The sequence below is a fragment of the Aulonocara sp. 'chitande type north' Nkhata Bay genome, linkage group LG5 (assembly GCF_057382095.1).
Source record: "Aulonocara sp. 'chitande type north' Nkhata Bay isolate Kocher_YH1m ecotype deep benthic linkage group LG5, A_spYH_male_GT1.1, whole genome shotgun sequence".
NCBI classification, from domain to species: Eukaryota; Metazoa; Chordata; class Actinopteri; order Cichliformes; family Cichlidae; genus Aulonocara; species Aulonocara sp. 'chitande type north' Nkhata Bay.
Window position 1 is genome coordinate 11,499,727 of NC_141348.1, and position 13,328 is coordinate 11,513,054.

The 13,328-nt window shown below is 44.0% G+C and overlaps 1 protein-coding gene across 1 annotated transcript; it reads left to right on the top strand.

The window, feature by feature from the left end:
* The first annotated feature begins 33 nt into the window (after nt 1–33).
* Nucleotides 34–12,809, top strand: mybl2b (MYB proto-oncogene like 2b). Its single transcript, XM_086291306.1, has 15 exons — nt 34–385; nt 821–917; nt 1,053–1,124; nt 1,208–1,300; nt 1,399–1,619; nt 2,161–2,293; nt 2,388–2,447; nt 2,550–2,750; nt 2,920–3,192; nt 3,268–3,407; nt 4,360–4,456; nt 4,545–4,652; nt 11,462–11,566; nt 11,656–11,787; nt 11,885–12,809. The coding sequence occupies exons 1-15, from the start codon at nt 366–368 to the stop codon at nt 12,011–12,013; spliced, it is 1,881 nt and encodes a 626-aa protein (XP_086147432.1). The 5' UTR covers nt 34–365; the 3' UTR covers nt 12,014–12,809.
* The last annotated feature ends 519 nt before the right edge of the window (nt 12,810–13,328 follow it).

Below are 13,328 nucleotides of genomic sequence, written 5' to 3' on the forward strand. Positions count from 1 at the left end.
AATGACAGCAAAAAACATTATTTTACGATAATAAAACAAAATTTACACCGCTGGGACAAACCGGAAGCGTTCTTTGTGGCTACGCGCAGCTCCAATGCGCAGCTACGTCACTATCTGGTTCCTACGACAGAGAAGAGCGCGAGATAGAAATCCAAGAGCGCGGACAACTCTGGCGCTCCGCACCAGCTGGTTGTATAGGCTGTAACATTAGAAAAGTGCCGAGCCTCCATCACCAACACTGGCTACAGCATAGAGACATTAATCACGGGTATTACGACGACATAATACCGAGTACGTATGTACATGACGTGCAACGGCCGCCGGAGAAATCGCTTTCGGACCGTAAACAACAGAAATAGAGGGAAATGTCCCGGTGGCCGCGCGGGTAAGATGTTAATATTTATTACCTAAATTAGCTGTGCTTATTTTATTTTTTTTAACACGGGGGATAATGTGAGTATTTAACGTCTTCTGTTTAATACAGTCAGTTGGAAACTGCAGTCTTTACTGTTTGACCTAACCCTGCTATGCCTGGGAGCTCGCTTGTGTCTGTGCCGCCCTTTTTCCGGACACGGAAAACAGGCTTAGGGTTAAACTTGAGGCCAAACACGGTTTCTCTTAGATCTCACTAGATAAATAAATCACTGCTCAACACAGACATAATTGGCAAACAGTATGTTATTTCTGCGAGCTGTTGTCCGCGCAGTTGCTAGAAAAATAAGAACGATAATCTAGCTGTCTTCCGGACATCACCAGGGCCGGTCAGTAGTGAGTTGTCTGTCAGCTATGTTCGTCCACATCACAGTTGTTTGTCTCTCAGTGAGGATGGAGAGGAGGCCATGCATCAGGACACTGATTCTGATGTGGCAGAGCAGAGGGATGGAGGGAAAGTGAAGGTGAAATGGACTCAAGAGGAGGTATTTGTTTATTTTTATTTTTTGATATATATAATGTAAACCAGACCTTCATTTAAACATTGAAGTAAACCGACTATTTAGATGGCTTTAGAGGACAGGGATCATAAAAATGCTCATTTTTGGGTGTGTATACAGGATGAGAAGCTTAAAACGCTGGTTCAGAAACTGGGACCAAATGACTGGAAAACCATAGCCAGCTACATACCTGTGAGTCTGAACATCTTTTCTGTAAGAATGTATGTCAACAGAAATCTTTTTCAGTATTTTGAGTTTGCTTTTTTGTTTTTTAGAATCATACTGAACATCAGTGTCAGCACCGCTGGTTTAAAGTCTTGGACCCAGAATTAGTGAAAGGCCCCTGGACTAAAGAGGAAGATGAGAAGGTAGGTAGTTTAGAGGTGTTAACGGAGTAAATATGTTGTGAATAAAAGCATGCTGGTGATCTTCTTTTTTTTTTTAACTTTTCTTTTTTGTCCTCTAGGTTATAGAGCTTGTCAATCTTTATGGCAACAAACAGTGGGCACTGGTAGCCAAGCACCTGAAAGGCAGACTGGGGAAGCAGTGCAGAGAGCGCTGGCACAACCACCTCAATCCCAGTGTCAAGAAGTCTTCATGGACGGCTGAGGAGGACCTCATCATCTATAAGGCTCACTGCCTGCTTGGCAATCGCTGGGCTGAGATCGCAAAACTGCTCCCTGGAAGGCAAGTAGCTACTCTGCCAGAAACAGAATTTGGCTGATATGAGCTTTTACATGCAAACTCCTGCTCTTTTCTGAATTGAATTCTTAAATTTTTAACTTAGAAAAGTTTGATACTTTGCTGTGCTTGTCAGATACTTTGTAACAACTGATGAACAATTTAATCAGCTGCCTATCTGGTGGGTCACTTGTCCTGCAATGGACTGCATGGACTCCTACACCACAGTCTTAAACTTAAACAGTAGTCCTTGTTCTGTTCTCAGCCACAAGGGACTTGTTCCAGCTAGACTGAGCCTGTAGGTCACAGCAGATCTTCGCAGCAGAGTATTGTCTACTGTTGTTTGTTGGAATCCTTTCATCCACAGGGTGTGAGACACACTTAAGAGGTAGTGTATTACATTGTTGGATGTCTCAGGAGAAGGGCCAGGGCTAGGTTGTTAGCAATAAGTCAACTTTCAAAACAAGTGCAAGGATTACTTTGTGTTGCCAAATAAAGTCAGTATGTGGGGAAACACTGAAATTCATGTCCTGATATATATTGACAGGACGGACAATGCAGTGAAGAATCACTGGAATTCGACCATCAAACGGAAGTTAGAGATGGGCTTCTACTCCGGGGAGGTCTTCAGGCCCAATGAGCTGGAGGAGCTGTGGGCTCGTGTTAACAAGGATGGTCAGGTGGGCTGTGTTTCCATGATGTCCTCCTCTATGATACAAGATACAAAAGATATGTATGGTGAGATACAGAAATTGGGTTCTTCTCATTACACAGGTGCCCAGTTGCTCTCAAGACAGTTCAGACAAGGACTCTGAGCAGAAGATCCCTCCTTCAGTAAGTGACTGTTCGCATTCATTAAAGAAAATAACACAGTTATCTTAAGTATCAGAAACTAGTCTATGCTAGTGTTGTTATAGAATCTCCTTTTTCCAATAGCTGCAAGAAACGTCAGCTAAAGCTGGCACCAGCAAAGCTGGGCCGTCAAAGTCTGTTCCCTCTCCAACCAACAGTCTGAGTCCCAAGAGTGAGGTGGACAGCACAGGAGCGCTGAACAGCACCAGCTGGGTGGTGGACAGCTCCGGATTTCTGTCTCCCACTGGCCCAGCTCTGAAGGAAGTGTTAGACATGGTGGATGGGGTGAATATCTACAATACTACGGGGTTATTTAAAAAAAAAAAACTGTCCTGGTTTTATATTGTCTATAATGTATTCTCTATACAGTTTGTCCTGCACCTGTTCAGTCTTGGCTATTTCACAGTCGTGGTTGCATGCTGACCTAACAAATAAATGTCTCTTCTGCACTAAGGATCTTGATGGCTGGTGCAACCTCGCAGCCTTTGACCTCCCCGAGGACAGTCCCAGCCCAGAGCGACATCAGTTTCGTCTGGAAGGCAGCGCCCTGCAGGAACTAAGCAAAGGCAGCAAAGGAGAACTCATCCCCATCTCTCCTGGGGGCGTCACACCCCCCTCCATACTGAGCCACCGGAGCCGAAGGTGCATCGCTTTGTCTCCCGACGCCAACAAGTCCATGACTCCTAAGAGCACCCCTGTCAAAATCTTGCCCTTTTCTCCATCTCAAGTAAGTCCCTTGTTCAGTGGTACTCGCAGTCATGTCCTATTAATGCACTCTACTGACAAATGTGTGTTTTTGCAGTTTCTCAACATGTGGACTAAGCAGGACACTCATGACTTAGAGTCGCCTCTCACGTCCACACCCGTGTGCAGCCAGAAAGCCATAGTTACCACTCCACTGCAGCGAGACAAGACGCCTCTCACTCAAAAGGAAAACTCAGTGTAAGAGTCCTCTAATTGGTGGAGGCATCTGATGGCTTCGTTTTTCATGGGTTCATCTAAAAACAGACAAATTTCTGAAGATCTGATGCCATCAAAGCATCTCCACCAACTTATAATAATGATTCTTGCACATTTTAATCTCATGTAATGTTCTTAGAATTATTAGAGTGTGTTTTTCTACAAGTACAAAGGGTTGTGGATTGAATATGTCAGATTCAATGGATTAACATTTATTACTAGTATTTTTTACATCAATTCAGTTTATTCATTTATTATATAGAACCAAATCACAACAAAAGTCACCTAAGGCACTTTATATTGTAAGGTAAAGACACTACAACAATAGAGAGAAAACCCCAACAATCAGGCGACACCCCCCCCCCCCCCCCCCCCCCCCCCCCCCCCCAATGAGCAAGCACTTGGCAGCAGTGGGAAGGAAAAACTCCCTTTTAACAGGAACAGGACAAAAGAGACACTGTGAAAGAGAGTGAGAGATTAATAATAACTAATCATTAATTGTAAAGTGGTGTAAAAATCAGATATCGGTTTGATGCTGATTCAAGTTTGGAGAGATTAGATATTGGTGACGATGGGCTAATCGAGTCCTATGTTCAGTGTTTAATGCAGCACTTGCACTAACATAATATCTCGCCAGCACCTCGATTACTGTAACTATTCAGCCTGCTTGTGTCTTATCTGCTCAAAGCCACACGTATTAGTGAGGCGGTACACCCACCAGTGAGGGTGATCATAAGTGACGTAACACTGAGCTGAAATGAGTGGATAAAATTGGAAGTAGGATTTTTATTTTTGTCATTAACATAGTTTAAGCAGGGCCTGATGTTAATCTGAACAATGACTTCTAGCGTCTTTCTCACAGTAAGAATTATACGTTGTTAATCTAACACAGTGTATATGAACTTCTCTGTGTTCTCCTTTTTGTTTTCTCTAGTTTTGTTACACCCAACCACAAGTCTGAGCTGTGTACCCCACGAACTCCAACACCGTTTAAAAATGCCATGGAGAAGTACGGGCCTCTGCAGCCTCTGGTGAGCATCAGCATGTGCTGTCTGGGAAAACATGCTAGCTCTCGTCTTTCTCCTGTGCTGTTAACAGCCTTTTCTGCTCTTTTGTCAGCCTCAGACTCCCAACCTCGAGGACGACATAAATGAGGTCATCTTGAGAGATGCGGGGATCGACTTAATGATGCGCTTAACTCCACCCGAACAGAGGCGCAAAACTGTGGTAACTAAAAGCCGATTTTAATACATTGCACAGATTTTTAGTCATTTCAGTCAGAGGCTGGTGTCAGACTCACTTTCTGCCCAACATTTGATTCCAAGTAGGCCAGACTGGTAGATTTACTAACCTAATACACCTGCATATTGTTCCCCTTTCTTTTAGTATAAAGAAATATAATAAGATAAGATAAGATAAGATAAGATAGAACTTTATTAATCCCTCGGGTGGGTTCCTCTGGGAAATTCGACTTCCAAAAAGCACAGCAACGACCGAAGTTACAGTTACAGAATTGTTATATATATATATATATATAAACACCCAGCACGCCCCTGCGGGCGGTTTATCCTTCAAGCTCGGGTCCTCTACCAGAGGCCTGGGAGCTTGAGGGTCCTGCGCAGTATCTTAGCTGTTCCCAGGACTGCGCTCTTCTGGACAGAGATCTCCGATGTTATTCCCGGGATCTGCTGGAGCCACTCGCCTAGCTTGGGAGTCACCGCACCTAGTGCTCCGATTACCACGGGGACCACCGTTACCTTCACCCTCCACATCCTCTCGAGCTCTTCTCTGAGCCCTTGGTATTTCTCCAGCTTCTCGTGTTCCTTCTTCCTGATATTGCTGTCATTCGGAACCGCTACATCGATCACTACGGCCGTCTTCTTCTGTTTGTCTACCACCACTATGTCCGGTTGGTTAGCCACCACCATTTTGTCCGTCTGTATCTGGAAGTCCCACAGGATCTTAGCTCGGTCATTCTCCACCACCCTTGGGGGCATCTCCCATTTTGACCTCGGGACTTCCAGGTTATACTCGGCACAGATGTTCCTGTACACTATGCCGGCCACTTGGTTATGGCGTTCCATGTATGCCTTGCCTGCTAGCATCTTGCACCCTGCTGTTATGTGCTGGATTGTCTCTGGGGCATCTTTACACAGCCTGCACCTGGGGTCTTGCCTGGTGTGATAGACCCCAGCCTCTATGGATCTTGTGCTCAGAGCTTGTTCTTGTGCTGCCATGATTAGTGCCTCTGTGCTGTCTTTCAGTCCAGCTTTGTCCAGCCACTGGTAGGATTTCTGGATATCAGCCACCTCCTCTATCTGCCGGTGGTACATACCGTGCAGGGGCCTGTCCTTCCATGATGGTTCCTCGTCTCCCTCCTCTTTCTTGGGTTTCTGCTGCCTGAGGTATTCACTGAGCACTCGGTCAGTTGGGGCCATCTTCCCAATGTATTCTTGGATGTTCCTTGTCTCATCCTGGACTGTGGTGCTGACACTCACCAGTCCCCGGCCCCCTTCCTTCCGCTTAGCGTACAGCCTCAGGGTGCTGGACTTGGGGTGAAACCCTCCATGCATGGTAAGGAGCTTTCTTGTCTTTATGTCAGTGGCTTCTATCTCCTCCTTTGGCCAGCCTATTACCCCAGCAGGGTACCTGATCACGGGCAGGGCGTACGTGTTGATGGCCCGGATCTTGTTCTTACCATTCAGCTGACTCCTCAGGACTTGCCTGACCCTCTGCAGGTACTTGGTGGTTGCAGCTTTTCTAGCGGCCTCTTCATGGTTCCCATTCGCCTGCGGGATCCCCATGTACTTGTAACTGTCCTCTATGTCTGCAATGTTGCCTTCTGGTAGTTCAATCCCCTCAGTTCTGACTACCTTCCCTCTCTTTGTTACCATCCGGCTACACTTCTCCAGTCCGAACGACATTCCAATGTCATTGCTGTATAGCCTGGTAGTGTGGATCAGTGAATCGATGTCTCGTTCACTCTTGGCATACAGCTTGATGTCATCCATGTACAGGAGGTGGCTGACAACTGCTCCGTTCTGTAGTCGGTATCCGTAGCCAGTCTTGTTAATGATCTCACTGAGGGGGTTCAGGCCTATGCAGAACAGCAGTGGGGACAGAGCATCTCCTTGGTAGATCCCGCACTTGATGGTGACTTGTGCTATGGGCTTGGAGTTGGCCTCTAGTGTTGTACGCCACATCCCCATTGAGTTCCTGATGAAGGCTCTTAGGGTCCCATTGATCTTGTACAATTCTAGGCATTCCAGTATCCAGCTGTGGGGCATTGAGTCATAGGCCTTCTTGTAATCAATCCAGGCAGTGCACAGGTTGGTCAGTCTGGTCTTGCAGTCTCGGCTGACTGTTCTGTCTACCAGTAGCTGGTGTTTTGCGCCTCTGGTATTCTTGCCAATTCCTTTCTGTGTCCCGCTCATGTATTGACCCATGTGCCTGTTCATCTTAGCCGATATGATGCCTGACAGGAGCTTCCATGTAGTACTGAGGCAGGTTATTGGTCGGTAGTTGGAGGGGACCGGTCCCTTCTTGGGGTCCTTGGGGATCAGGACCGTCCGACCTTCGGTTAGCCATTCCGGGTGTCTCTCGTTAACTAGCAGCTGGTTCATTTGTGCTGCCAGACGCTCGTGGAGTGCAGTCAGCTTCTTCAGCCAGTAGGCGTGAACCATGTCGGGCCCTGGTGCTGTCCAACTCTTCATACTGGAGACCCTTTCTTGGATATCTGCCACTGTGATGGTTACTGGACCCTGTTCAGGGAGGTCGCTGTGGTCTGCCCTCAGATCCTCTAGCCACTGAGCATTGCCGTTATGGGTTGCGTCCTTCTCCCATATGCTCTTCCAGTATTGCTCCGTCTCCAGCCTTGGTGGTGCTGTTCTCTTATTGTTCCCTTGCCACTGAGAGTACACCTTTGCTGGTTCTGTGGAGAACAGCTGGTTTATTCTCCTGCCTTCTATCTCTCTGGTGTACCTCCTCAAGCGGCTGGCCAAGGCTGTGAGTCTTTGCTTGGCAGTTTATTTATATATATATATATATATATATATATATATATATATATATATATATATATATATATATATATACAAAAAAAATACAGAGACAAATATAAATAAAATACAGAGACAAATATAAATAAAATATACAAAGGGGATAAATAGAATAAATAGGAATAAAAAATAAAAATACAAGTGAATTGCACATTTCAAGTATTGAGTCTATTGCACTGTTGACTATTTACAAAAAGTATTGCACAAGGTATTGTACAGTGAGGTAAAGAGGCACTACAGCTTAGTTGTTCCCCCCTCCTTTGTCCACCTGTTTCCCCTCCCTCTCCCCTCCAGAGAGGAGTTAAACAGTTTGATGGCGTGTGGGACAAAGGAGTTTTTAAGTCTGTTAGTTCTTGTCTTGGGGAGAAGCAACCTGTCACTGAACAGACTCTTCTGATTGTTTATGGCCGTGTGCAGAGGATGCCCAGCATTGTCCATAATGTCCAGCAGTTTCTTTAATGTCCTTTTCTCTGCCACTGTCACCAGAGTGTCCAGCTTCATGCCGACCACAGAGCTAGCCTTCCTGATCAGTTTCTCCAGCCTGGATGAGTCCCTCTTTGCTGTGCTGCTCCCCCAGCACACCACAGCATAGAAAAGTACTCCAGCAACCACTGACTGGTAAAACATCCTCAGGAGCTTCCTGCAGATGTTAAAAGACCTCAGCCTCCTGAGGAAGTACAGTCGGCTTTGGGCTTTTTTATACAGGTGCTCTGTGTTGCATGACCAGTCCAGTTTATTGTCCACCCACAGCCCGAGGTACTTGTACTTGTTGACCACCTCCACCTCCTCCCCCTCTATCTGAACCGGCAGTGGACCTTCTCTGGACCTCCCGAAGTCCACAACCAGTTCCTTAGTCTTTGAGGTGTTGAGTTGCAGGTGGTTTGTGTGACTCCATGCGACAAAGTTCCTCACCAGACTTCTGTACTCCTCTTCCTGATCATCCCAGATACACCCCATGATGGCCGTGTCATCTGCAAACTTCTGAATATGGCATAATTCAGAGTTGTAGCAGAAGTCAGAGGTGTACAGGGTGAAGAGAAGAGGGGACAGCACAGTTCCCTGTGGTGCTCCTGTGCTGCTGACCACAGTGTCAGACGTGATGTCCTTCAGCCTGACGTACTGTGGTCTGTCGGTGAGGTAGTCGGAGATCCAAGCCACCAGGCAGGGGTCCACCTCCATCCTGTTCAGTTTTTCCTGAAGCATACAGGGCCGGATGGTATTAAAGGCACTGGAAAAGTCAAGAAACAGGATCCTGACCGTGCCTTTTCCCCCATCCAGGTGTGAGTGGGCTCTATGCAGGAGGTACAGGATGGCATCCTCCACTCCGACACCCACCTTGTATGCAAACTGTAGTGGGTCCTGGGCATGTTGTACCTGTGGTCGGAGGAGGTTGAGGAAGAGCCGCTCTAGAGTCTTCATAAGATGTGACGTCAGTGCCACCGGTCGGATACCCCATCCATTAATATGAGGCTGAGATGTATTATAAAAATAAACACAATTTTGAGTTTGTCCACTTTAGGAAGATGCTACTACAGTAAATTAAAGAAAGTCGTCATCATCATGGCTCATTAGGCTTACACTGGAAAAAATAAATAAAATAACATCATAAAATTAAAAAAATTCTGGCTAGCAGCTCAATATCTAGAATTTAATTTAAAAATCATTAGTGTTCTCTTAATTCACAAAAACTGTCTCTTTTTTTTCATCCCCATGGACCCGCTATACTAATATAGTAGTAGTGCGGGTGCTCTGACATCTTGATACTCCTGATCATAACATCCATAGTATACATATTGTGCACTAAATATCTAAAACCTGGAGTGAAACTGATCCTAGGAAAACTACTAAAAGTCTCACTAGCAGTTGTAAGTAGATGTAAGTTGCTAAAATCATCAAACTTTACAGTTCAGTTACATGTGCTGTCATGCTCTGTCAGTGATAGCAGTGTGTTTCTGCTCACATGCATCAGGTCCCTTCACTTTTGTACACTTATACTGTGGGCAGTATAACACAGTGCTAATCCTACACTGAATATTCGAGTTTAAGACACAAATGCCAAAAAACACTAATACCTGGGGCAGGGAAAGGATCTACCGCTGTTTATGACATATCCTTCCCCTACTGGCTGAATAGTCTTAGGTGGTCTTCTTTCCACTATATAGGCTGCACGGTTTTGCACTCTTTTTGTTCTGCTATGTTCCACATAATTTAAAGAAAAAATCATTCTGAGTGCAACATGTATGAGTTAGAGATGGACCGATCCGATATTATGTATCGGTATCGGTCCGATACTGACCTAAATTACTGGATCGGATATCGGAGAAAAATAAAACGTTAGCACGTCGGAGCAGTATGCATCACGTGATAGAGCGGCTGTGGCATGCGGGGCCTGTGGTGGTCTGGATAGCATGTGGAGCTTCGCTAGCAACCCGGCATTTCATCTCCGACAAAGTTATCCCCGAGAGAAGTAAAGCAAGTGTGTAAGTCCATCTCTGAATGTTTGTAAAGCATTCCTGCGTTAAGCTTAACAAGCGACTGCCTCTCGCTCTCCGGCTGCTACTTCAATCATGAAACTGCTTAACGATCAGCTGATCGGCTTTTCTGTCGCGAGTCCGTGTCTCTGGTTTGTTTTTGGCCCACTTTGCACCAGAAAGAGGAAACCAGCGGCTGAACAACAGCAGCACGTTTAAGCTTGATCAGCTGTTGTTAGAATTTATTTATTATTACTTTCTACACCAGGATCTTTTTCTACGTAGCTGACGGCTGGTAACTGTGCAGGGGCGGATCTAGCAAAGTTTAGCCAGGGGGGCCGATAGGGCATTAACTGGGAATAGGGGGCACAAAGACATACTTTTCTTTCTTATTCTCATTTAAAATGTCGAGCTTTTAATAAATAATTATCCGAATCTTACACCCAAAGTTTTAATTTGATGTAAAATGAATAGAAGTCAATTACTGTATATAGTGACTATTAAGTCTAATATATACCCTAGTAAGCTATAGCACTTTTTCCTTTGGGAAGGTACCATCTGTGCAGTCTGCAATTTTGTTGAAGAAAGATGTTGAATCTATTTAACATTTCTTGAAAAATAATTGATTTCTGTGCATTTTTTTTCACACTGCATCAAATTAAGGTTGATTACGTCGATTAAGCATCATGAGGTGGAGCGTGAGGGGTGGTTCCCTATTTTTTATTTATTTTTGTTGTTGCTGGGAGTTGGAACCCTATTAGTTAGGTTGCTTAATATTTACGCTAAGTACTCTTTAAAATACCAGAATAGGGAGGATGGTGTAGGTTTAAGTTTATTAGATTGATCAGTATTGCTGAACTATGAAATTTTTTTTTTTTTTGCATATAGGTATAACAGAATAGCTTTAGTGTAGTTGTTGTTTTAAATTTGAGTATGAACTTATACAAAATGCAGCAAGATATTTTTAAAAAAACAGTTTTGTTGATTAAAAAAACACTATATCGGATTCATATCGGTATCGGCAGATATCCAAATTTATGATATCAGTATCGGTATCGGACATAAAAAAGTGGTATCGTGCCATCTCTAGTATGAGTATAATACACCTAGAGCCGTAGCTGCAAACTGACAAATGTTAGTACGGAGGAATTCTGTTTAAAAGGGTTTTTGTAATGGTGCATGCAGGGGATGCTATTTTATTCTGTTAATGACCTTCAGCTACACAAACACTGAGCCTTTTGTAACTTGTAAAGTTTTGGAACATAGCACCTCCTTTCTTCACACTCAGGAGTTCCCACCTCGGGGCTGTCAATCACAGTTGTCACACACAGAAAGCAGCCTTGTTCAGTCGCTGTACCCAAAGCAGGCTCTTACTGCCACCACTCTGTGAGAATGCTTTGAGCTAAGAGCTGCTGACAGCTCATTGCTACCCTCCTTCCATTCTTCACTCAGATATTTTTAACAGACCTTGTTTCTCTTTGCCGATTTGATCGTCTTTTATTGCCAGCATCGCCCTCCTATGAAGAAAGTGCGTAAGTCGTTGGCGCTGGATGTAATGGACTGCCAGGTGATGCCTACATCCAAACGTAAATCAGCCAAACACAACATCAAGGTAAAGTGTGTGGAAACGCTTTATTAGCCTGCGTGTGGTTTAGTCATATCCTAATTCTTGATATTTGGTCCTTACTTTTTTGGCCACAGGAAGAACCGATGTTGATTTCTGTCAGCTCTTCACCACTTAGCAGCAAGCGGCACGAAAACATTTTGGATCAGGGCTTCCTTTTGGGACCAAGTGACAGTGCCATATTTCCCAGCACAGTCCCCCCAGTTCCAGTATGTTCCACCTTTTTGCTCTTTTGAGAGGAGTTATAAGTGTAATCAGAGTGTGAAGTCATTTACATCTGTTTATGGTTTTTTTTTTCCTCCACAGATGTCAAAGGAATGGGAAATGGTTGTTTGCGGACAAACTAAAGACCAGTTAATAATGACAGAAAAAGCCCGGCGCTACCTTCGCTCACTAAAATCCCACGCTCCTAGCCGGGCTCTGATCCTGTCCTGAGATGGCTCGTGTTTTTACGCCAAAATGTTACTTATCCAGAACTTACAGTTGCTATTTTCCCATTTCTCCTGAGGGCCTGGTGTACTTTGTGGCGGAGAAAGAGTCACGTCTTGTAAGGTTAGCGCCATGTTTGAACAACACGTTAGCGATCAGGTTATTGACAGTGTTAGGCCTGTCTGAAAGAGAATGTTGCTTTTAGATGTAGAGTCAGGCTGCCAGGCATGTTTAATTCCATAGTTGTTATTTCAGTGTTTGAAAAGAACGAATGAATGTTGAGGGGGAAGAAGAAGAATGTGTAAATGAAAAATCAAGGCTGTATAGTTTTGCCATCACTGGGGAAAAAAAAAAGGTTTTACATGTGATTAAACAGTTTTTTTAACATTGTGTTTTGTACAAAGGTTGCCCCTCCATATCCATGTTCTGTGTTATAGAGGATTTACAGGTTGAACAGTAATGCATGAAGGGAACACTTATTGTAGGATCTATTTAGCATGTATAGATTCGTTTTATGATGCATTTCGGTACACACAAATTGTAGCTTCCCACACATTGGAGAGAAATTGACACTAATCATATCTCTAAAGATGAGGAGCTACCCATCAAGATGCGTACATCTCAAGTTTTAATCTGTAATAGTCATTTATGTGAGATGTAGTGAAGGTGTAAAAGTGTTCCAACTGTTGGTGTGAAGGGGATTATAAATAATGTGACACTGTAAATAGAGTTGACTGTTTGCTCTGTCATACAAGAATGTTGCAGAATTGAATAAAATACTGATATGTTCAATACACTTGCTGTTTGATTATGCTGCTGCAACTTTGTGATGCAGTCCTGACAAATTAAGGTGTATAAAGTAGGCTTTGTTTTAGTTGGAATGTGCTGAAAGTGTGGTCTAATAATTGGAGCCTGTCTTAGTTTATGCAACATTTTGTTCAATTATGTTTATATGGCACCAATTCACAACATTTGAATCGGGTCACATTAGAATAGAATAGAATAGAATAGAATTCAACTTTATTGTCATTGCACAGGTACAGGGCAACGAAATGCAGTTTGCATCCATCCAGAAGTGCTTTAGTGATATATTACATTATATTACAAGGCAAAGACCCAACAATCAGGAAGCCTCAGCAGGTTAAAGGTTAGAGGTTAAAGTTCTTTCCTAGCTTGAGTTGGAGTTGTCCAGGTAACTTAAATTAAGATATTAACTTTCAGAATTTTCCAATCACATTTTCTTAATGCAAGATCTAAATTTCTGAGTACACAGGAATGTGAAAAAACAATTTCCTAAGGCTCTATGTAAGCCTGTGAAAAA